Source organism: Medicago sativa, chromosome 2 (genome assembly GCF_051527215.1).
Source record: "Medicago sativa cultivar Bolivia chromosome 2, Bolivia_mono, whole genome shotgun sequence".
NCBI lineage: Eukaryota > Viridiplantae > Streptophyta > Magnoliopsida > Fabales > Fabaceae > Medicago > Medicago sativa.
The window spans coordinates 68,240,832-68,267,360 of NC_140750.1; the positions used below are offsets into that span (position 1 = coordinate 68,240,832).

General features: G+C 34.3%; 1 protein-coding gene and 2 pseudogenes across 1 annotated transcript; all 3 read right to left on the reverse strand.

Moving 5' to 3' along the window:
- Window positions 1-1,566: 1,566 nt before the first annotated feature.
- Window positions 1,567-6,089, reverse strand: LOC146950043 (uncharacterized; annotated as a pseudogene).
- Window positions 6,090-7,340: 1,251 nt separating this feature from the next.
- On the reverse strand, window positions 7,341-8,471 carry LOC146950044 (putative polygalacturonase pseudogene; annotated as a pseudogene).
- Window positions 8,472-15,185: 6,714 nt separating this feature from the next.
- Window positions 15,186-22,475, reverse strand: TIM44-2 (translocase inner membrane subunit 44-2). The gene is made up of 14 exons (XM_085746008.1): window positions 22,232-22,475; window positions 22,077-22,147; window positions 20,525-20,608; window positions 20,309-20,384; window positions 19,555-19,599; window positions 19,082-19,480; window positions 18,932-19,000; window positions 18,661-18,725; window positions 17,874-17,942; window positions 17,703-17,775; window positions 16,639-16,743; window positions 16,397-16,468; window positions 16,226-16,288; window positions 15,186-15,588 (listed from the first exon to the last, which is right to left on the reverse strand). The coding sequence occupies exons 1-14, from the start codon at window positions 22,298-22,300 to the stop codon at window positions 15,457-15,459; spliced, it is 1,392 nt and encodes a 463-aa protein (XP_085602134.1). The 5' UTR covers window positions 22,301-22,475; the 3' UTR covers window positions 15,186-15,456.
- Between the last annotated feature and the right edge of the window lie 4,054 nt (window positions 22,476-26,529).

Genomic DNA, 26,529 nt, shown 5'->3' on the forward strand with positions numbered 1-26,529 from the left:
AGATAGTCTGTAAACAACATAAGGGGTTTTGTCTCCAATAGGGATAGTCAAAAGCGAATGTGATGAAGTTTGCTTTCAACCACCAAAAAGTTTGAAGTTTAACCCTTTCAAGTAGAGCTTCAAGTTGATCAATACGGTTTTGGAAAATCCTCCTGTTGCGATCTTTCCATATAACAAATAAGACCGAAATCCAAATAATAGTAAACGTTGTCAAAGAGTTCTTTGAGAAACCTCCAAGAGCACAAAACTGATTAGCATGCATATTTAGATTACCGTGAAACACCGTATCAAAACCAAGCCAATTCGATATCAAGAGCCATAGCCGACCATAATAGTCACATTGAAAAAACAAATGGTCCCTTTCCTCCTCCTTACCACACAAAGCCGCACACGAAGTATTGTTGACCTCAAGAACATTCCTCTTGCGAAGATTGTCCTTTGTGGCAAGTCTATTTAGAAAGAGACGCCAAACAAAAATGTTAACCTTTAAGGGAACCTCTTTAAGCCATAAAAATTGATTAAACTCTGCAGTGATGTTGTTGTCCACCGATGTTAGAAAAGAGTAAGTTGAATGCATCGTATAGATTTGTGACGAGTGTAGTCTCCACACCCACCTATCTGATGTGTCTACCTGCAAAACAAAGTTAGCCAACCTCTCCACACATTCCCCCACCAACTCTTCCTCCCAAGCAAATAATCTCCGCCTCCACCTCCAAGCTCCCCCATCAGCCCCCCAACCTAACAAAAACATCTCCCTCACCGAGACCGCTTTATGTTCCGACAACTCAAAGAGTCTAGAAAAAGACACAGCTAACGGAACATCTAACAACCAAGTATCCTCCCAAAACATGGTGGTGCACCCATCTCCTACCTTCCTAACTATGTTATCAACCAACCACGTAGCTTCCGCCATACCCACACCAGCTCTAATATTGTTTAGCTGACGCCACCAAATAGACCCAACTCCCTCACAAAACCGCACCCTCCCTCCAACCTCTCCGTACTTCGCTCGCAAAACCACATTCCACAAACTCTCCCTTTCCTCCAACACCCTCCACACCCATTTCCCCAATAAAGAAATGTTGAACTCCCGTAACCTTTTCACCCCCAAACCTCCATTCTCCTTTTTCAAACAAATATTGTCCCATTTAATCCAAGAAATTTTCCTAAAATCCTCACCCCCACCCCAAAAGAAATTAATAAAAATAGAGTCAAGGGTAGAAATGATACCTGAGGGAGCTTTGAAGAAAGAAAGGAAATAAACCGGAATGGACAACAGAACGGACTTTAGCAAAACCAACCGACCACCCAAAGATAAATTTTTACACTTCCACCCGGATAACCGCCGACGAATTCTCTCAACCAACGGATACCAAAATTGCAGTTTACGAGGATCCCCACCAATAGGCAAACCTAAATAAACGAAAGGTATCCGACCATGCCTACAATGCATTACCACCGCTGCCTCATAAAGCCAAGACTCATTGATATTCACTCCGAACAACATACTTTTGTGGAAATTAACTTTCAGGCCTGAAACAGTTTCAAATAACAAGAGAACAGCCTTCATTGCCCGAACATTGCCCCAACATTATAAGGCGTAAACAAACCATTAGTAACAACCGCTGACATCATCAAATTAAGACCTTCAGCAGCTAACAGGAACAAAAAAGGAGAAAGTGGATCCCCATGACGGAGGCCTCTCTCAAAATGAAACTCATCAGTCGGGCAGCCATTAACTAACACTGATGCTGTAGCCGTTGTAACACACTCCATAATCCAAGAGCGCCACAAATACGGAAAGTTCATTTTGGCCATCACCTCATCTAAGTATCTCCAATCCACGGAATCATACGCTTTTTCAAAATCCACCTTGAACATAAGTAACTCTTTATTATGACACTTCGCATCATCTACTAATTCATTTGCTATCAGAATCCCATCCAGAATCTGTCTACCCTTTATAAAAGCAGACTGAGAAGTCGACACAACATTCCCCACCACATTTCTCAAGCGATTGGCCAATACTTTGGATAAAATTTTATAAACACTACTCACCAAAGCTATAGGACGAAACTCAGCAACCCGTTGAGGGCTTTCAACCTTTGGAATCAAAGCTATAAAAGTGGAATTAAGACCTTTAGTTAACTTACCATGGTGATAAAATTCCGCAAAAAAATTCAATAAATCAATCTTCAAAATCTCCCAAAAGTCCTTGAAAAAACCCAAATTAATACCATCTGGGCCGGGACATTTATAACTATCACAGTCCCACACTGCTGCTTTAATTTCTTCCAACAAAAAGGGTTTGATGAGATCTGCCCCATCCGATACTGACAAAGATTTGAAGATCAATCCCCCTATATCTGGCCGCGGCTGAATGTTCCTCTTGAAGTGGTTTTGAAAATGTTGAAATATCAAATGGTGCACAGGTTCCACACCTTCAATAGTAACACCATCGGACACCAAAGAAATAATTGAATTCATCCTCCTTCTGGAAGACATGATACCATGAAAAAACATAGAATTTGCGTCGCCCTCCTTCAACCAGTCTACCCTTGATTTCTGCCACTGCATGCTAGCTTGAAGTTTCGAAAAAGCCTTGATGTCAGCCGAAAGCATGTGAATTTCATTCAATTCCTCATCACTCAAGGAGTTACTCTCACCAATAGCATCCAAAGCGGCCATCCTAACCTTCGCACCTTGAATCTTACTATCAATGTTAAGAGTATGAGTCAAGTGCCAACTCCGCAACCTTTCTTTCAATTTTTTGAGTTTTTCTTTCAGACTAAAACCACTCCAGCCTTGCACATGAATCGACTGCCAACTTTCTTTAACAAAGTCACCATACCCCGGAATATCCGCCCAACATTTGAGCATTCGAAGAGGTTTAGGTCCCCAATTTTCCTCATCAATGGTTAACAGAATAGGACAATGGTCCGACAATCCTCTAGGAAGAGCAACTTGAATACAATTAGGAAATAAAGCTGTCCAAGATTCTGATAATAAAAACCGATCTAAACGACTCATCGATACACCATCTCCCCTATACCAGGTAAAATTGTACCCACATAAAGGTAAATCAATGAGAAAATTACCGTCAATGAACTGATTAAAAGGAGCATAGTCAGCATCAAAGGTATATTCAGTTCGGCCTCTTCTTTCTGCAGTAGATCGAACGGCATTAAAATCACCAAGCACACACCAAACAACATCATCGTGTAACTGAATCAAATTAGAGACAGCGTCAAACAAAACCTGTCGCCCCCTATTATCACAAGGAGCATAAATATTTGCCAAACAAAACACTTCAGTATTTTTAATAAACGTCCCTTTGATCATCAAGCAATTTGCAATATTTACCGTCAACCAAACATCCAACACACAAGGATCCCACACTGTAATAATACCACCAGACACACCACAGAAGGTTTAAAAGAAAATGCCATAGGGGCCGACCCCCACAAAGAGCGACACAAGAACTCATCAACAACCTCCAACTTTGATTCTTGTATACATAACACTGCCGGCTTCCTCTCAACAACCAACCTATTAATCTCCCTCCTCTTCTCTGGCGCCCCTAACCCCCTAATATTAACAGATAATATCTTCATAAAAACCGCCAACACCCCACAACCCTCCACACGGCTCCGAAACCCCCTAAACCACCCTCACCTTCCTCACCCCCTTCACCCTCCCCTCCCCACTTCCTTCTGACCCTCCACGAACACCCCCCCTAGATAGAACCTGAAAACTGTTACTACACCGAACACCAATACTTTCTCCCACCTCTAAAATATCTTCCTCCACTACCTTTGCATTCCCATGAAGTATCTCCCAGTTCTCCCAATCTTTAGTTTTACCTGAAGGACCTGATCCCGCTGACAAGGAAACCACATTTTTCTTGGAAGAAGAAATATTGGAAGAGGATTTAGAAGATTTACCCTTCACTGATTTTTTTTTTACACTTTTAGCTTTTTTCAAAGACCTGATCAACATATTTCTGTCGGCTTCTGAAAGTCTTGCAATTTTTTTCAATCCAGTTACCGACGGTGCCACCTTGTGTCTTTTAGAAACGCACTTATTCTTAACCCCTTTGATAATCCCTTCCTCACCCTTCACTGGTGCACTCTCGGCCTTGTGATTAATGGGAGAAGAAACCGAAATTTCCTTAACAACACCTTGCTCCACCTTTCTTTGATTTGACTGAATGGTATCGGGTTCAGCTGCACCTTTATCTTCATTAGAATGTTTAACAAAATCCTCTTGTATTTGATGAACAAGAGTATCAATTAAAGGCTCATCTTGTGGCATACAACCTGGGGCTGAACATTGTGATTTGTTGTCATCTTGAAACTCAACTAAACATGCATCTTCAGCAAACCCAAACTCTAAATCTTCAATAAAACGAATAGGGTACAATCTCCCCTCAATCAAAAAATGAGCAACATAATTTAATTCTTTCAATTCAGAAGTAGCTATCAAGAAACGAGCAAAATCCATTTTGTCCATATTCACAGTAACATCATCTATTTTGAGTAGTCTTCCTCGAGTTGAAGCCAATTCTAGGAAAAAATGTCATTCCATGCATGTAGTGGCACCCCATAACATCTGACCGACGCACCCCTCTCATACTGCACATTAGTGTCCTTCGTCCAAGGTCGGAAGTCACATAGAAAATTACCCAATAACCCTGCTGCTGAATTAAATACTTCTGTAACATCACCTTCCACACACGGATGTAATAAAACATTATCCCCTCCCAAGGATATTAACTTGAAATCCACAAAGCCAGCATCTAACAAAGATTGTTGTATAACAGATAAACACATACCATCCTTAATTTTGGCCAAAATACTCTTGCTTGCCCAAAATACATCATCATGAAACGGTAAATATTCTCGAGCCGCATCTGAAGCAATATTACCACATATGGATTCATTTCCTTCCCCTTCACTAACCTTCGGCCTCCCCTCCTCCTTCACCTCTTCCACCTTCAACTTGTTATCTTCCTCCTTCGCCGTCTTCATCTCCTTCCTTCCACCACATTCAACATCCCCCACCTTACAAACCTTCTCCCTCTCCCTCTCTAACTCACTCCGGATGGCTGCCACCTTCACCTTTTCTAACACCAACTTCCTACTATCCCCTCTCTCATCCACTTTCTCTTCCAACTCCCTCGATTTTTTTCCTTCCTTATTTCCCCTATTTTTTTCTCCCTCGTTCCTCCTACCTACGTCATACTTCACACCTCCATCTCTACCTCCGTCTACATCATCAAATCTATCAAACTTTGCCACATTTGCAAACAGCCTAAGATCCCAAAAGAATACATTATTAAGAGCTTTTTTCAATTTTTCCACGTCACGTACCTTCAAAAATTTTGCAAAGCCAAAACGTTGTCCACGAGCATTGCGAAAACGGGAAAGATAGACATCCGATAAAATACCACACACCTCCAAGCCTTTCTTCAAATCCACATACAAAAGACGATTTGGAAAATTTGTAATATAAAACACAGCTGATACCTGAATAGCATTACTGTTGTTTCCATGTGAAGTCCCGTTCATGCTCTTATTTTCATTCCCGTACTCGTTACTGAAAGCTTTGCCATGATCTTCCTTAAAAACCTGTGCTGCTGCATTACTGACTTGAATACCAGGCTTGTACCGAACCTTACCTTCCCGAGAGCATGAAAATGGACGTCCATAACGATGTGTCAGAGACCGTCCGCGATCAGATTCATGGAATATCCTAACCCTAGATGGTGCAACACGCAACCTTTCTCTGCTGACAGACCTGCTGCGGTAATAATCCCTGCTGTGCTGGAATTCCAGACGCTCCGGTGAATAGACCTTGCCTCCATGTCCGTTGCCCTGCCGCTGTCCGTTCCGTCCGTCCTGTTCCGGTCCCAATGCTTTCCTTCTCCTGTTTCTCACCCAGACCCATTCCCCTTGTTCCCTCCCCGTTTCTGCCTCCCCGGCATATGGCCCTTCCCCCCCGTTCGAACGCACAACCGGCGAAGAATAACGGCTTGGTGGTTGCCGGAAAATTGCAGGTCGCGCGCTCTCTCTCCTACTCTCAACCATCGCATATTTATATTTTTATTTTATAAGAAATATGAAATCTTATAAAATTAACAACTTTTCGGTGGACAAAAGAACTACTAATATTATGTTTTGGATTTTCGTTTACACGATACTTTTTATTAAAGAGCTCAATCTTTTTTTGGGGTTTAAAATGGTACTCCCTCCGTCCCTATATCTAAGCATTCATTTGACTTTATTTTTGTCCCTAAATGTAAACCCCTTTTCAAATTACTAGATGCATTTATTATTTTTTTCCTAAACATATCCCTAATTAATACTACTAACTTGTTTTGAAATATAAAAAGTCAAATTTAATACACATAAAAACAAAGGACAATTTGGTAATATTAAAACACAAAACAGACACATTAATTATATGACAATTTTTTTTAAGAAATGTGAAAAATACAAAGGGAGCTTACATTCAGGGACGGAGGGAGTATTAATTAGTTTTTTAGGGGGAAATGGTATTAATTAGTTGTTAAGTTGACATTTCTCCTTCAATAAGGTTTGAACCTATATGGTGGGTGTATTAGATTGAGATTTTAAATGACTATTTTAACAAACAAACAAAAAAGTTCTTTGGATTTTAAAAGACTTTATGGTGTTGTATATTGACTTTGTAGAATTTAAAGTACTTTTTACCATATGGATACACATGAATTATATTTAATTGATTTATATTACATATTTTAAAGTTTTTAAAGCACTTTTTGAATTTTTTAGGATATCAATGGACTCAATGAATTTTAAGGAGGAAAAAAAAAACAAATTTTACTAAAGTGAATGAAAAGGATGATAAATAAATTCAAATGTTTTCGTTCAAAAAAAAATTCTAATGTTTGAATAGATATAAATTAAAGTGATAAAAATTTAAATCTTTTAATAAAAAAAGTCATTATTGTCTAAAAAATAATAACAAAGTGATTATAATTTCATTTTCTCTTAAGAATCATTTCTCCATATACATGATCCTATAGTAATCATATATTAATTAGCGTATTCTATCTACTTCCTACTCTTATTTTTTGATCAATATGTTCGCATTGACGTCAATTTGAAGATGAAGATTTGTCATTTTTTTTGGATAGTTAAATTCCTTGTTCATCACTAAATAACAATAGTCATTATTCATCACTAAATAACAATAGTCAATGATAATTTATATTAGTCCTGCACACTAAACTGACACCTTACAATAAACAATCATCCATTGCTATCACTTTGACAACAACGGATCAGCAACACCATTCAACTTCTTAGACAAATATCAAATATCAACAAAGTTGTCACCTTAGTAATCCTTTTTATCACAGGTAGAGCATCTGGGATATACGAGTCATCTGGATCTGGATGCTCTCCATATAAAGCAGTGAACCTAATAGCAATATTTACATTAACCAAGGTCATATTAGAGATATAGACATTTTAAACATAACCACCCCTACCAAGAGAAGTCTTTATTCTAATTGCACTTTTTGAATCAAAAATGTAAATATCTTATTCATCCCATCCATTTTTTTATGGAAATTAGATCATAGCCCGTGCTTATATAACAGTCTTCAATGCATACATTATCAGAGGAATTTGGATCAATCCCATCTGTATTTGGTGAACCAAAGGAGCAAGATTGTACACTCTGAACTATGACATGGCTGCAATATATAGGATGGATAGTCCAAAATGGTAAATTCAAGAAGGTTACATTTAAAATGAGAACGTCTGTTGAATTCGTCAATTCGATTAAATGGGGCGTCTATGGTCGGGTGTTTTGTTCGAAATTTATTCCACCAGATACTCCCTTGCCCATCTATAGTTACATTGTTACCTGTTATGATGACATCAGTTAAATTGCGCCCATAAACGAGGCTTCTATGTTGTTCACCCGGTAACTCCCTTCCCCTGCTTCCCCTAGTATATGACGGTAGAGGATCCACACCTGGCCAATCCCAGAGTTCATTGATCCAAGAATTACTGCATCTTTGTCCAACCACAAAGTGAGATGGCTGATGAGATCAAAACTACCAGTTAACCACCGGCCAGCAGGGACAAAAAGTTTGGCTCCACCTTTGTCGGCATATGAATTTAGGTAGAAAATGTCATTCTGAAACGCCTTTGTATTGAGAGTGATCCCATCTCCTACATCTCCAAATTCATACGACACTGTGTGGTCGAACTTCCTTAATGTTTATCTGCTTGCAGCTTGAGTTGTTCCAAACTATCCATGAGCTGCAACAAATCAATGCAAGTACCAAAAACACATCTACCAGACATAAAAGTTTCTTCATTTGAATTAAAATCTGAAGATTTATCATTAGATTTAGTAGTGGCCTTAAACACGATCGTTGTGGACGACTGTCTCCATACATAAAGAAGCACCATAATTTGTTAGTAGTATGTCAATTTTAAAAAATATACTATACATAACTAAATAAATAAATATGAACATACAAATATAGATATATCTATTATATATTGAGTATACATAAAGTATAAAATATATATCTCATTTTAGTTTGTTCAAAAAAAAATAATTTTATAATCAAAGAAATAATTTAATAAAATTTATCAAGAAGCAAAACGAAAAATATCTAAAAATAATAAATATTTTTATTTCAAAAATAATAATAATAAATATTTTATTAAAGATAAGGAATTCAGAAGAAAATATATAAATATTTAGAGGGATGCTAGATTTTTCATAATAGTATATGTTTTGTTTATGCGATAATAGTATATGTTAAGCGTTATAGCGTAACAATTTTTTGCTCAAAAAAAAAAAAAATAGGGTAACAATTTTTTTCATACTCGTGCATTTTTAAAATTGTCTTTTATCTTACATACGTGTGAAGAAAAAAATACAAAAGAATATACGGAGATAAATAATAGACCAAGTAAATAATTAGCATTGTTGATGTTTCCCGTTTAATTTTAAAGTGGTGATGATGTAATCTATAATTTGTTCATAAAATAATACAACGTCGAAAATCTTATGCTATTAGTTATTAAGGGCATGAATCATCTAAATTGGTTAAAGTGTAAAGTGCGAAAATTAAGGGTTGTTATTATAACAAACTCATAATTTATGTAATATGATCTAACTTTAATTTGTTAATTAATGTATGATATTGCTCACTTCACACTCTAAATAGGAGTCAAATCCATTGATAAAAAGAATTGGTTATTTGATAGATAATAAATACATAATACACAAATCTAATAAGGGTTAAAATTTACAATCAATTAATGTTACTAATATATAATAATCATTTTCACATGACATTCATGACTTAAAAAGTTATATATAATACATGAAGAATAAATGAGATATGAATTATTTTTTTGCAAGATATACTTGTGGTTTGTACATATAATTGTTGTTGTTGTTTGTAATTGAAATGCATGACTTTAAGAGTCATGTTTAATTCATGATAAACGGCGAAATTTAATTGTGTGTGATTTATCTAATACTTAAACTTAATTTTTTAATGTAAAATTAAGTATAAATTAATTATGTCATTATCTTTTTTTCATTGTTAAAACATGTCAGGTCTGATAGGATCTTTCAAAAATAAAATTAAGGTCGGATAGGTTTCCTAAAATTCGTCTCTTGTTAATTGTTTCAAACAGACTATGAATCAATTTTTTTTAGGCAAAATAAAAAATATAATAAATAAAAATAAAAATATACAAAGTACAAAGGCTGGAGGGACATTAGACTTTACTTAGGAATAATCCAAATAGGAATACATCGTGATAAATCAGTCCAAGTGAATCTACTATAATATATTCGAACAAAAATTCACAGATCACAAGTGCAACCCAGCGAACCTGCATACGGGCGCGAAATCATGTTACAAAAAAGAATGAAAAATGAACATCTGCAGAGAACAATTAGAGATTAAGAATGGTGAATGGACCGAACGCCAACACGGTGCAAAATCCAAGTGCCAACAGCTCCCTGATCAACAACAAGCATGAAAAGCTCTTTCGAGCAAGCAACGTGTAAGAGCTCATATCAAGGGATAAGTCCAATACGTCAATAACCAGACCCTTTCAGTTTAAAGTAACCAAACCCTTTCGGGCTTTTAAATCACAACTATACCCTTACGGGTTTTTGTATCACAACCACCGCAAAAGGTCACCAGTCTAAATCCACTGAATCCTTGAACAAACAAAACAACAAAAACAACAGATGTCGGAGACCCACCCAAACAAAAACCCGTCGGCAGTAAACAAATGGCAACCGACGAAACACAACACAACTGGCAGAGAAAACAAAACCATCGTGAAGAGTCTGTCACCAAACCAAGCCAACGGCAACCTGGAGCAGACAACCAAAGACTGTAACACCCCGTTTTCCCAACATAAAAATTTCTTAAATAAAAATCAGAGCGGAATTGGTTCAATCAACATAAAAAGTCTTGGCACGCAGGCCTCATCATGAAATCTCATAAAGTCTTTGTTCATCATTTATTTCATGAAAATTCAAAAGCAGTACGTAAGGAACAGAAAACAGTAGCATAATTCCCATCCTGTTACGTATCAGAGCATCTAAGGACACATAGTGAGGAGTCCACTCACGACCACGCATATTCTTGATCACCTGCAAATTACCCATACGAAGGGCAACATTTTCAAGCAGAAGGGGTGAGATTTCTCAAACAATAATATTAAGCAGGTAACTCATTAATTACATTTAATAACTTAAGCTCCATATAATTCAACAATTATATTCAAATACATAGTTAGTCATCAATTCATATTAGCAATATATGTCATCACAATCATAAACAATCATAATCATATTCACATGTCATCCTAATCATAAACATCATCTTATAGCATCCTAAGTACAAACACAACGTCATCATGTATCATCATAATTATATTCATTAAACATCACATATCATCATATCATAATTTACATAACATCTTATCATAAATCACATAACATCATATCACAATCAACATAAACATCATAATCATTCATCATCTTAAACATTGTAATCGTTCATCATAGCACTTCATTAATAACTCATCAACTTGACATATTAACATCTTAACAACTTGACATCCTAACATCTTAACAACTTGACAACTTGATATCTTAACATCTTAAATCATCTTAAATTATCTTAGACATCTTAATGATGCAAATGCATGTGGTACCAATACAGGGCATCAAGCCCCCAACATATATGAGCTTAAATAGGCTCTTCAGGGCATCAAGCCCCCAACAAAAGTGAGCAAAAGCTCCAGGGCATCAAGCCCTCACCAATCGTGTGAATGACTAAGCATTCCAGGGCATCAAGCCCCCAACTTTGAATGAGTAGGCAATGGACTCAACTTCCTACAACTTAGACAACTTCATGAACATCTCTTATAATTCCATTATTATGGACAACTTCTCAAATCTTTACAACTTAGACCGACTTATACAAGTTCACTAAGATTCTATAACAACAAAACAGCAACATAGGCAGCATATGACAGTCTTATATATCATGTCATCATTGAAGAATGAATCACTTCAACATAAACACCATAACAATACATATAGTGCATATATATCAATATCTCATCATGGCAAAAGAAACTACTCCTATATCCCTTAATTACAATCCCTCTCATTTAAGGTTATTGATTTGGGCCTTACTATACATCTTAGGAACCCTTTAAAGACATAAAAATAGGTCAAAAAATAGTCTAAGTCAACACTCAATCGTGGCACGTTGAGGTACCATCGTGGCACGTTCATAGTTCGACAAACAACATCAAATTTTCTACCTTTCACGTTTTCGTGCGTAAAACCTAAACCGTTAATCCGTTTTTGATGCCGTTTTCGCCTACGTGCTCCTGACACTAAGCTCTATCATATTCTATAGAAAAATTCAAGTTTAAACCATTCAAAAAAAATCGTTTTCCAAAACCTCACTTAGTCACTTATTTGCAAGAATGCTTAACATCAATATTTCATACAAAAATCCTGAATTCATCTACCCAAATCCAAAATACTGATTAGAACATTGTTATAGGATTAATCTATGAACTGTAAATCATCTATACATAGTTTTCATAAACTTCTATACTATCAACAATCAATAACAACCTCAAAACCCTAATTCTTAAACTCACCGACATCTCATCTAATCGCATGGTTTTAACTTCAAAACTACTTCTGATAATCATCATAGGGATTATCTAAGGTCTATTTACAGTCTCTACATCAATCTAATAACTTTTCATCAATTAATATTCAATCTCACTCAAAACCCTAATTCTTCAATCTCTCAAAACTAATCTCCAAACATGTTAGATGTAATCCCATGATTTACAAACTTAATATTAGTGTAAGATAGTCTCACCCTTACCTTAATCAATGAAAATCGCAGCTCTCCTTGTCTTCTCCTCTTCTCTTGATTCTTCTCCCTTTTTCTCCTCTTTCTCCAAAAAGCGGTTTAACGTAAAAACTCTTTCTAACCTAAGCTTCCTTATTTATAACACCAATCACTCTTCCTAAATCTATTTAGGCCCAATAACTTATTCTTCTTTCTATTCTAACCTCCAATTCTACTTACACTAATAATTCTCATATTCTAATAAATAATAGAATAATGCTACATAATAAAATACTAACACCTCATATATATAAATAAATCACATAAATAGATTCTAACTTAATAAAAATAATTAAATATCAAAGTGGGTGTTACAACGACCACCGCACAAACCACCCACACCCCACCACGAACCTTGCGACGGCCAGGCAACACAGAGAGAGCTCAACGAAGGAGGTTTAATCGCACAGGAAGGAGAGGTAAAAGCAATCAGTAACGAAACCTACAACAAGGAACATTGTTGGTGGGACCGGACAACAAAAACCAAAACCGGGGAAACAAACGACGACACCACCACCTAGCGTCGCTGCCCTGAACTAGACAAGAGCAAACGTCGGCTAAACCACAAGATCCAATGAGAAGAAACACCAAAACACGGATCTGACGGAACAAAACTAATCTGGAAAGAAGGAGAGACAACAAAAAAAGGGGGCACCGGTGGTGTGAAGCAAGAAACCCATCGTACCACCATCTAACAAGGCTACATGGTGAAAAAAAAGGTTTGGATTTGAGGAGGAATAAGGGCTAAGTCGGTCTGTGTGGGTTTTCAATACGTTTTAATATGGACTATGAATCAATTCACAACAATGAATGTTGTAAATAGAATACTCCATCCGCCCCAAATATTATGAAGAAAAAAAAAATTCAAATCACACTTATTAAGAGAATTAAAACGTAAGAGTTTGGAGTATAGGTTTTTGTGTTTTTTTTTTTTTGAATAAGTTTTATAGGAAGATTTAAAAACAATTTACATTGGCTATTGGTTATGGAGAAAATGGAAAAGAGAGAAAATTGAATGTGATTTACATTTAATTTCATGAGAATAAACAAAAGTTTTTCTTTGAAAATGTTTTTTTTAAAACAAGATTAAATGGGATACAAATTTGTCTTTTTTACTTACATTTTTGGAAAAAAAAATAATTTTTTTCTTACATTTTAGGATGGAAGGAGTAGTTCTTAAGAGAATTTAAATTGTTGACTTTGACTTTAATTAATTTCATATCAACAAAAAAAAAAATGAATTCTCTATTGGGATTAGGGTCAGAGAGATTCATTGAGCTTTGAGAAGAAATCTAATAATGAAAGTGCGTACCTATTTTTGATGATGTACACCCTATTTATAAACCTTCAACGTGGATATGTTAGTTTTCTTTGAGGCGCAAAGACACGACACGATGATCTTTGGGTCAGAGAGATTCAACGAGTTTTGAGGAGAAATCTTATAATGAATGTGTACCTATTTTTGACAAGTCACACCCTATTTATAGACCTTCAACGTGGAATAAGCATGTGAAGACTTGGAGAACACGAAGACCACAGGATTTGTTGCGTTGACACTATAAGGATATGTGTTGCTGGGGATGGGAATAGGCTAGGCCGAGTTAGGCTTTGTAAGGCCTAAGCTTGACCTGCCATATTTTTTTAAAGCTTAAGTCTGGTCTGCGGCTTACTTTTTAGGCCTGAGCCTGTCATTCTGAACGCCTGATACGGCATGTTAACCTGTTTAAAAGCCTATATCTTATGAACATCTTTAAGTAAGCAATGTGATCTAAGTTTAAAGGAACTAACGAACTAATAGTTCAATTAGATTAAACTCTCTTTTGATAATCAACACAAGGTTTTAATGAATTCGACTATATATTGTATCATATTTTTATTCTAGTTTATAATAGTACATTTATATATGCAAAAAATTAATGTATACTAATAAAGCTTAAATTATTGAAAAAGTTTACAAATTTATATTTTAATTCAAAGTACAAAATATAAAATAATAATAAATAATATTATTCATATTACTTAAATAGGTCGGCCTAATAGGCTTTTTGAGAGGCCTGTGGCCTGGCCTTTTAAGCTAAATATGCTTTAAAAAAAAGCCTAGACTTTCTCTATTTAAGAAAAAAAAAGCCTGACCTGAACTGTTGTAGGCTAGACCGTAGGCCCCTATAGGCCGGCCTGACCTGACCTATTCCCATCCCTATGTGTGGTTTGCACAGAGAAATACTTACTTGATCATAATCACAAATAAAAAATGTTTAGGCACACACACATTAATGAAAAATTTTAAAAGAGAATATAATTGAATGATGTTGACTATATATTCTTTCTTATTTGTTTTTCTCTATTTATGTGAGTGTGTCCAAATACTTTTTATTTGTATTTGTGTTCAGACTTGCTCATGTTTTATATTGGTATTGAAAGGAACTATTTTACTTTTTTGATTAACAAAAGAGACGATTATATTCGACATTAGTTTTTCTTCTTAAATAAAAAATAACTATCTTTTTGTTTGTACCAAAAGAAAAACTATCTTTTTGTTATCATGGTTATATATTCAATAATTGGGTTGAATATTGAGGAATCAAAAACCCTTAAAAAATAAGACAAAACAATTACAATATTTGGAAGACTAATAGGAAGTTAAGCCTTTGTAATTTTTTGAATTTATTGTTAATGGTTAAATGCAAAGACCATATTGTGAAAAAGAGGCCATCCTCCATTTTATCTTTTTGCCATTTATGGGACAAAGCTAGAGCATAATTTACCATGCATCAAGCTAGCTCATCTTGTACAAAAATGAATTCATACCGTCATGTTACTTTTTTAATAACATTTTAGTAAAAATAATGATAATTTAAAAATGGATGTCAGCTAGATGTAAAAAAAATTTGCCCCAAAAAATGAAATACATGTGTGTAGCAAAAGCTCAATTATACAAATCCCTAAAACGGGAAAAGGGGGGAAAACTAAATGAGAGCTTGTATGCCTTGCTGCTGCATCTCTCTCAATTTCCACGTATAGTAAATAGCATCCTCTCCATGATCTCCATCTTCCATTTGTTGTAAAGCCCATAGATAAAATACTGTGTGGATTGTATCCTAGTTTAAAAAAAAAAAAAAAAAAAAAACATAATTTGTTACTCAGACATGCAAAAGGTTATAATCACTACACGAAACTACATATAACATAAGCCCCGAATCATGTTGCGTGTGATATTGTATATTGGAGTGCACGAGACTCTAAACATGCGGGGTCTGAGGAGGGTAGATATACACAAAGCGGAGAAACTCTTTTCTAAGATTTGGACCCGTGACCTCCAGGTCACAAGGCAACAATGTTACCGATGTGCCAAGGTCTCCCTCATAAACTTATAGTCTTATACATTGACACCACAAAACAAGTACTCTTCAAACCGACTGACACGGCCGGCATGATCAAGAAAAACTACGAACAAAAATTCAAAGCTAAAGCAATAAAAACGAGAGCAGGCAGCAGTGTGTTGTGATGAGGGCCAAATGGTTCGGTGTACTTGATGCGTGCCTTCTATTTTACGGAAGATTAAGGGAAAAGATGACAAAATTTGCAAAGCCACATGACATTTGATGATTTTAAATATTTGAACAAGGATGTCAAAAATTATATCTTAATTTTACAGATTTTGATATTTGCACACAATAAAAAGCATTTTCACACCTCAAAATTCATAATATGAACAGTTAAAAATACAGCATTTACCTTGCCACCTTCTGTAATTTCCCCATTCCTATCACGTACACAATAGATTTGCTGTGTTTGAAACTGAAAATTCATTAAGCAAAACCATCAGGATAAGTTTTACTTCTGCTGCGCATAAGAATAAGTCTTGCAAGCTAAGAATGAACATCTGGAAGTAATAATTTATAATACCACTACAATAATGACTGGAGATGATTCCAACATCTTGGCTTCTCTTACATCCGCGTCGGATACATGCAGGATCTGTACATGGAAAATTCAAAGTTAAAAATGTAACTATCAAATCTTGGTTCTGGAAAACAGTTTTATGTGTTATATATGCTATATGGTACTATCAAGTATTAACCTGTTAAAAGACAATATGTAATTGAAAGGAAAGCACCAAGAAAGTTGAGAAAAAATAATAATCTCACCTTGTTATCAAAGAAGATACCATGACTTTTATAAGCACCATGCTCTGCTTTACAGCGTTCAATCAGCTGAGGCGAGCAGTACTTCTTCAGTGTTTCAACATCTCCCTATATGTTTACAAGTAAAAGCCAATTCATAAACAAAATAAATAAATTTAATGCAAAATTATTATTAGTACTTCCTCCTTCCTTGATATCAGGTTTTGCATTTAACAAGTGACATAGGTAGGACTTTTAAAAACTTCCACATCATTAACAAACTTATCCAGAACCAAACCACTTGACTTTTTAAATTTATGAAATGTAAATCTACAAAATATCAGTTCATGCTAATGGACCCCACATCTAACGATCATCATAAGGCAATTTTTTCCTCTTGAGGGCTATATTAGGTAACAATGTTTCCGTTCTTTTTCACTCAAATCTTTTTCACCAAATTGTAACATGATATATTACAGGAAAATTCCCAAGACTCTGGCAAGATAGCTAAGCCATTAATCGAGCTCACAGAGGAGGGGTTCACATGGATTCAAGGGCACAAGAGGCTTTTGAATTTCTCAAAGGGATGATTACTGTTGCTCCAGTCCTAGCTTTTCCAGTTTTCATTTAGGAGTTCACCATTGAAAGTCGGGGCAGGGGTTGGGTGTCCTTTTGACACAATGGCAAACCTGTAGCCTATTGGACTTGGAGAAAATATAGCTAAATGTGCTTGTAATGAAGAGTTTATGGTTGTGGCATTGGCGATTCAACACTAGATGTCGTACATGATATGCCGAAAAGTCAGTTTGTACGAATTGGAAGAGCTTAAAACAATCAGTTACAGCCACGGATCAATATAACTGGGCTGTGCTAAGCTTTTTGGATACAGGTTTGATATCGTTTAGAAACCTGATTGGGAAAATAAAGGTACATATACCTGATCCTGAAAATAAAGTGTAGATGCTATAGTTTTCATTTAAGTTTCCTTAAAACTACTCTGTAACACTAATTACTTCTCTGGTTGAGTTAACTTAAATATCAATACAATTCAGTTTTTCTATTCCTTTTCTGGGTCCTATATCACTAACCTTGATGTAAGCATTAAGCACTGGTTTTATTGCCTCCTGCACTTCTGCCGCAAATTCTGGTAAGGAAAATTTACTGATTCATGTGATCAAATTAAAAGAAAATGATGTTAGCAAGTAATAATAATAATAAAATGTAAAACTAAGACAAAAACAAAAGGAGTGAGAACCTACGGATCCCGTTGATGTATTTCCTTATGTGCAAGTGCAGCATCTGTCTCTTGAAAAATGGTATCATTGATGCTGTAAAATAAGTTTAGTGAATCAGCATCGATGAAGCCATATAGTTGATATGATCCGAATACATACATCAGCATTGAATACAGGTATGATTTTATAATATATAATATTTGTGAAGAGACATTTATATTTTATATAAATATACAACAATATTAGTAGATGATAACCCCTATTCACAAAAAGATAGCAATCATAACAAAAAAGTAGACAATATCTTTCTCTTCTGTATCAAAATATATTCTTTCTTCTGTATCAAAATATATTCTTTTCTTCCTAAACATGTCACAAATGAGTTTTTTCCATGACTGATTTAAGAATGTCACAAAGTATCGACTCAATTCGATTGCTTCCGATTTCCTTTCTAATGCTAATCATTGATATTCTCATTACCAGTAGCTTTCCTATTTACTTTCTAATGCTAATGATATCTAATGCATCATTTATATTACCAATTCAAGAAAACCACAACCACCATCAAGTGGACCGTGAATATCTTCATCCTCACTAATGTACAAAGAGTAGGTACACCAATCAACACACAACATAATGAAGAATAAGGCTGTTCAAAACACTTTGAGCCAAATTTTTGAAGTTATATCTCAAAGTACCGAAGATGTATCTACAGATATTTAGATGATAACCAGACAAATATTGCACGAAACATATTTACAATAATTAGTGACTTGGTAATTCTATGAACAAGAGAAACTGAGAGACATACTCCTGTATTTTGTTAATAATGGGGTTGTCACTTGTTTCAATTCTATCCCACAAGTCATCTACCATCTGCCAATTTCATTAAAAATGTAAAATACCAAACCAATAAAAGGTGATTCAAAAGTTAGATGAAAAATTAATTTTCTCTATCCATGACCAACACCAACATTTTTTAAGAGGTCTGAGATAACATGCAGAATACATAATATAGAACAAAATGCACGTAGAAGAAAGAATTGTTATAGAAGAATAAAAACATCAGGAGTAGAACATACCTCCTGGCTCTTTGTCTTCACTGGGTCAGTATATTTAAAGAAACGCTTGGATGCAGGATGGCTTTTCACCTAAATGAAAAGGTGGAGAAGATATCTTAAGGGAGAGATATTGTAGGCAATCCAATTACGTAAGACGTGTAACACGGTTACCTTATCCCTGATCTCATCAAACTTCTTACTCCACCAAGATTGGTTAGAGGGCATAACAACAAGATCAGTTTTTGTACTTGTTTCGCCGCTAGGAGTGGAACGAACAGGCTGTCTCTTAGGTGTGTTGCCACTTAGTTCCTCCTTTAGTATGTCATAACCTTTCTTGGTCATGTCCACAATTTTTGCATCCTTTAATTTTTGGAAGGAAGTAGAAACTTTTGGTGACGAAAAGGTTGACTTAAATTTGCCAAACAATGACTCTGAAGCATTGCCAGAAGCAGATTCCTGGTTTTTCTCTTCCTCGGGTGATGTCTGCCTTCCTTGCTTTGCATCAGCATCCTGTTTTGTTGAAGAATCAGTTGATCCTGAAGAGTCCTGCTTTCCTATCCCAACTTTCACCTAATTTAAAATGAGGAATATCAGTAAGCCATCAATTGTGGATCGCATTTTGCTGGAAGATTTGTAAATCATACCTCCTCAGTTGCAGCTGAAATTTTCTCTTTAACATTGTGAGAAACCTGCAAAAGATATAATTACTAATCAAATTCCAAGAAACGTGTCAAGTTATTCACAATAGATTAAGAGATACTGAGTTCCCAACCAAAAGTTCAATAACAAGGAAATATAGAAGAATCAAAAGCTTTAGCCACTCAAACAAACAAAGAAGCACACAAATAAATAGCAACCAAAGGAATACATGTGTTATTAGAATCTTACAATACAAACAAGTGCTACTCAATTTGAAAACAAACTTAATCCAATCGAAACAAATCTTAGAATATGGTCACAACCTCAACTTAATGTAGCCAACTATTTCTTTATGTCAACTTTGTATAGCCAGCCACTTTTCTTTCAACATTAGATTTTATGACTTTAATCTTGAATTATAGTGAGATTTATATATGATATATCAGCTTACAGTTTTTTATGTCACTTATTTTTACTTAAAAATGTTGTGCTACTTTTATTGATTATGTATCTTAAGATTAATAATGAGATACGATTCATGATTCAGAAAATCGGTCTTCAATAATAGGTCATGTTAGAAGACTTTTTTTTGCACAAGTACATAATCGCATGCTATCCAATGTGCTTTGTGTATACCTCAAACTTGTTTATCTAGCAACTTTCCAACAAGATTACAGTGCTTCAGAAAAGAAAAAAATACAAATAATTCCAATTACCAATTTTGAGTGATGATAACCTTTGATTTGATTTTTACTATACCTTCTTTGCGGCAGCTTCAGCTTCTTTCCACACGCCATCAAATTGTTTGTACAGCTGCTCAGTTGTCTGCTTCGTTCTGCATTCGCCAATCAACCATCTCAGGCACTCCTTTTAAGTGTCGGGCTAGCCTTGACATACAATGGTATGTCTCAGCCTATCAATGAATAACTTCAAATGTTTAATGTTACATTACAGTCGCCACAAAACAAGACTTACTTTTCTTTCAGACCTTCTTTTACCCCTTTCAGTTCTTCTGCTTTTTCCTTCAGTTCCTTCACAGACTTTTGGAATTCTGGGTTTCTACAACCACCAACAACAAGAATTAAACAGAGCAGGCGACAAAATCTATGAGGGGGAGGAAAGAAAAGCTAGGAGATAATCAACACTACAGAACAAGCTTTTTATGTCCTAGCATGAAAGGTTGGATCTATTCTTTCATTTGTCTCAGGACGGTGATTTAAATACATAGTCTTGTAACTCAACTAAAGGGTTTCCCTGTATATATGTAACATCCCTGTTGTCCTAATAAACACCGAGTAGGAAATTTCAAGAAAAAAATTAATTGATAACATACACACATAAGAATAAGGAACAATATCACTTCCTATCGTGTATATTAAAAATCCAAGTTGTTTCAGAAAGTATCTCAAGTATATATTTCTATATATTTTTTGCTCAACGTTGGCACCACAGCCAGCATCCATAATCTGCACTACACCAAAATTTTATTGAAAAGAGGAAAAAGAATTCAAAGAAGAAACATGGGGGGCATTGACCAAACCCTTGCACAAAACATTATTTAAATCTAAAGTTATTAAGACCTAACTTATTACAATAGAAATCTTAACTAATAAATCCAAATTAATTCCCACCAGTCCAATAACGGCTATAACAGGATAGCAGAATTTGAACAAATCACTATTATTCCGTAATACACTGTTTAGTACAAAATAATGTCAAATATCAGCTATAACACACTGTTGCATAGCAGAATTTGAACATACCGCTATTTTTGTGATTGACAACATTGCCATAAATTGAATCCCTGAATGTACCACGGGATCACACCTAGTGTGAGAATATAAGTTAAGATCATAGAATACTTTCTACACCAAAACTTGAGATTTTTACTGGTTTAGTTTTCAGTAGGATGTTTTGGTTCTACTTAATGTTACCGAATTGTCTAGAATAACCACTTACTAGTTAAATTAAATATAGTTGACAAATAGTGGTTACTCTGACGCTATAGCCCTCTAGCGTAGCATAATTTGAACACACCATTATTTTGTACTATCTGCTATTAACAACATTGTCCCTTGATACAACAAAACCCAAGAGTGTATGTATGTGGTTCATAAAATTTTACATAGATAAATTAAAATACTCTGTCTTCAAAGTTACATGGGTTAATAAGTTCATTTGATCCCTATACCAATATCAGACAATTTACTAACCATGCTATAAGAACCTAACTGTGTGTTTGGCTCTGCGGTTACAAAAAATTGATTTTGATTGAATTCATTTAATAAAATTGATAGTGGTAGTGAATGTAAAAATCAATAATTCAATAATCAAAAGCTTCAAATTCTAGCTTCAAGAGTAAGCAAACATGTAAAAATGAATTCTCCACTAAGGCCCTGTTTGGATAAATAGCTTAATTTGCAGCTAATAGCATAAGCAATTTATATAACAACTTAAATGTAATAATTTGATAATAAGAACTTAGAAAATTGACAAAGGGGGTGAAAGTAATGAAATGAAAACATACTTAACAGTTTCATCTTTAACTTTGTTAGAGAACTCATTGAACACACCGTATCTACGTATCGTCTTCACACCCTACAATAATAATAACAATAAAAATAAATAAAAATAATAATAAATAAATAATGAAAGGGAAGAAGAAGAAAAAGATGAACGAACCTGTTGTTGAGGAAGAATAAGAGATCGATGTGAAAGTAAGAAATCACGAAGAAGCTTTCTTGAAGCCATATTTCCACCAAATTTCTCTGTTATCAATAGCGCCGCTTCATAAAATTTGTATTGAATGTTCTCACTGTTTTAGAAGAAGAAGAACAAGAGTAGCTGTAGTTAAAGTAGAGGAGGATGAATGAATGAAGTTAAGCGGCTGTTACACTAGAATCAATTTTAGGGTTCTTGTCATATTACAATTTTTCTTTTCCTAGGGAGATTTAAACAATTTAATTCATCTATTAGCAAAAAAAAAAAATATATATTATTCTTATTCATCACAATTCCCTTAAAAAAAATATTTATCTCATTTTTTTTAATAAATAAAGCTTAATAGCAGTTTTGTTCCCCAAAGTATCAGGAACTTGCGATTTTGGTCCTCTAACAAAATAAAATACAATTCAGCCCCCTAAGTACTGCCCTCTTTGTAGTTTTCGCCCCAAAGTCAATTTTGACCAATTCAACGCTGACGTGGACGCCACGTGTGTGATTTATTATTATTTTTTATTTTTTAATTTAAAAAATATCGAAAAAAATAATTATTTTTATTTTTTTATAATTTGTTTATTTTATTTTAAATTTTTTTAGTTAAAGTATTACACACGTGACATTTTAATTTATTTTAAAAAAAATTTACACACGTGGCGTCCTCGTCAGCGTTGAATTGATCAAAATTGACATGGGTCAAAACTGCAAAATGGGTAGTACTTAGGGGATGGATTGTATTTTATTTTGTTAGGGGGTCAAAATCGCAACTTCCTGATACTTATGGGGCCAAAACTACCATTAAGCCAATAAATAATTTATAAAAATTAAAGGTTCGTTTGTTATAGATTAAAATAAATATGATTTTGACATTGAACAATTTAGATATTAGTTTTTAAAAAATTTATTAAAAAAATATAGAATCTGGTTTGGTTTTGTTTATAGTAACTAGCGAAAAGAAGGACACTCACGTACCCGCATTTCCGCTCTTTTTATTGTAATAACTTTCAAAATTATGAATAGTGTTTTTTCATGATATTTTAATTTTGATTATGACTAAAAATATAAATGTTTGTTGTTTTTAAGTTATAACAAACCAAGACCCTGTTTGGATTAGCTTATTTTAGAGATTATGCAAAACAACTTCTGCAAATAAATATGCCTTTAAGTATTATTTATAAGTTTGTTAATGTAGTTTATGAAAAAACAGTTTATGAAGGTATAATTTTCGTTAGTGGGAACTTATGAATTAAGATAAAAACTTATTATTTGCATAAGCTCTTTTTCATAAGCTCAAAAAAAGCTCAATCCAAACGGGGCCCAAATAACCATGCTTATCTACTTCAATGACACCAACAATATAACAAAAACGATATAATCTAAATTCTTTATTTTAATGACACCAACAACAATCTTTATTATTGAAAAAGTTGTTAAGAGTATAATTGGGATAATGAAAAAGTAAGTATAAATATACTCATCTAGTTTGTTACACTTTTTAAATGATAAAAGAAAAAAAAAAATCAGACATATATATTCATATCGTGTTTGTTACATTTTTTTAATATTTAAATTTATTATTATTTATTTGTTAGATGTGTTATTTGTATTGAAAATTGAGGACATTTTTTGAAAGAGAAAAAGTCAACCCAAAAAAGTTGAAAATGGTTATTTTCTTTATATATAGTATAGATAAAAATTATTTTTTTAAAAATTCATTAAGTGTGTGTCTAATATAAACAAAACGAATACAATACTCTTTAAAATGATTATTTTTTCTTGAAAAAACTATAATAAACGAGGTCTGAATAATATAATATAAAGTTGCTTTAGAGAACCTTTCAAAACTAATTTTCGGATCATAAAAAAAAATTGAAAAAATCTAAAAAAATAAATAGACTTGGTGTGTGTCTAAAATAAAAATATTAAAAAAATTGTCCATAGAAGCGAATCCTAACCTCATGGTTTAATCTATATGTTAAATGTCCTCGTGAGCTTAGCTCAGTTGGTATGGACAATGCATAAAATATGCAAGGTCTGGGGTTAAAACCCCGGCCACCACCAAAAAAAATCTATATGTTAAATTCCAATCACTTTTAAACCCCATTTTCAACTTCTTCTTCCCACATCAACCAACAAACATTTTTCCGTTTACACGCACATTTGAACCTTTAAGTCTCAACCCAAACTCAACTTAATTTTTGAGGTCCCCAAAATCCACACAAACTCATATTTCTAAATCACATTTTTTTTCACCCATCGACCGTTTGTTTTTTTGTTTCTAAAAATTCCTTCACTCTTTTATCATCACTCACCCATCATCATAGTACCTCCACTTCCCGCATCAAAATTTTAAGTAAAGATACACTCTTTCACTAATGCCCACGATATGGTTGTTGAAATTGTTCAACAAACGTCATCTTTTGCAACATTTTGATTTTTTATTTTAAAAAAAAACTTTTGTGTTGTTCAATGGCTTCTACTCAAATAAGAGGTTTTCACTGTCCTTTTCGGGGTTCCATTGTTGCCCAGATGGCAAGGAAGAAAGTAAAGGTGTTTCTCGTATGGTGCCCCATCTTAAGGCGCTACACCTATGTACTGACGAAAGGAAAAGTACGTTTCAAAAAGCCTTAAAGAGTGATTGTGATTTGTTTATGGTGTTGAAAGAGTCTTTGAGGATGGTTGCGCAATAGATGTTTGGAAAGTGTATGAGTTTTCATGTCATGAGTCACACATGTCATCATCATGATGGTTTGGTTTATGTTACTACTGGGGCAGGGGAGGTCAGGAGGTACATCGTACAAATTTTAAAACCATCTAGAAAAGACCATGATGCATGCATGTAAAAGAGGGATTCGTCATAGATGCTAGGTTGTTAGATAAAGTCCTTCAAACACCTATCATCACTATGGATATTATACCTCATACTTGTCGTCTTGCATTCTCTCATGCATTAAAAGATGCTCTTTATCACGTGGATCCTAAGCCAAATTTTGTAGGTGCCTGATTTCAGTTATTATGGCTTCATCGTTGTGCATTACAGGTGTTCAAGCCTTAGAATAGGCAAGATCATCGGTCTGGGACTCAGAAGTCCTTACAATAACATCACATTTTGGGTTGCTTGGCTAAATGGAAAGAAACTGAAGGTCTCACCAAGTTAGTTAATAGCGTGTTGGATGGTTATAGACAAAATGGTATGAGTTATGAAGAGATTATCTTGAGGAGAAGACAAAAAGATGAAGGACAAGATGAATAAATAACTCCCATTACACAATAGTGCTACACAATATCTATAAAGATTTTTTTTTAAAAAAAAAAATATGAAATATATCAACGATAATAAATAGTGAGAATAATCCTAATTATGACTAATGAATACTCCCTTTCAAGTTGGAGCATAAATCATAAATGTCATACATGTCTATCCAACAATTGGACATCTTACAGAACTTGTTTTCTTTAAATTTACAAAACAACAGCAGTTTGGTCGACCTCGATTTTTGTAGTGTATCAAATTTAAGTTCTTTGAGAGTTCTACGCCTTTATGGTTGCACAAAACTTGAAAAGACACCAGATTTTACCAGGGCATCAAATTTTGAGTACCTTGATATGGAATATGGATGTACAAGTTTATCATCTGCGGCTTGGTTCACATAAACAACGCAATTAAGAGTTTATTAATAAGCACTCGAGTATAAACTATTTCTACAGGAAAAGAAAAAATAAAGTAAACTGCTCTCATATAAGTTATAAACCGTTTTCATAAGCTATCTTTGAGAGTTTATGGAAATAAGCTGAAAACAATTTAGAACATAAGTTATTTGTAAGCTCTCTCAAACAGTTTCACAAATGCCAAGTAGATAAACTCAAATAAGTGTATTCAACTAGACTCAGTCTATCTATCGTAAGAAAAGTCTTTTCCTAGTGACACTTAAGAATAGTCGTAATGACATGTAACAAAACTTCACATCTATATTTGACGATTTCCCACAATTTTATTTCCAAAATCCGTGAAAAAGCGCAAAATCTTTACTAGTAAGCTGCTAAGTTTCTAATACATTATTTATTAATCTGACAATAATCCTTGAACTTCAAAGCCCCAATAACACTAATCTCGTTCATGGTTCTAAAAAAATTGAACCAAACTATGAAGTAAGTTGAACTAGATTGAAAACAATCAAAGGTTATCAAAGAGAACTAATGTGTGACACACAATTTAGTAACTAAACCCTGATAGCAATTCAGTTTGATATGAAGCATATTTT

Bases quoted from the DNA above. Each gene is read 5' to 3' on its own strand.
- TIM44-2 (XM_085746008.1), bottom strand. From the start codon at position 22,300: ATGGCTTCAAGAAAGCTTCTTCGTGATTTCTTACTTTCACATCGATCT. The intron at 17,776-17,873 runs GTAGGTTCTCAC...CACATGAATCAG, and splicing joins GAAATACATCAACGGGATCC to TAAATTTTCCTTACCAGAAT. The intron at 16,289-16,396 runs GTATTATAAATT...ATGAATTTTCAG, and splicing joins CTCCAGTCATTATTGTAGTG to TTTCAAACACAGCAAATCTA.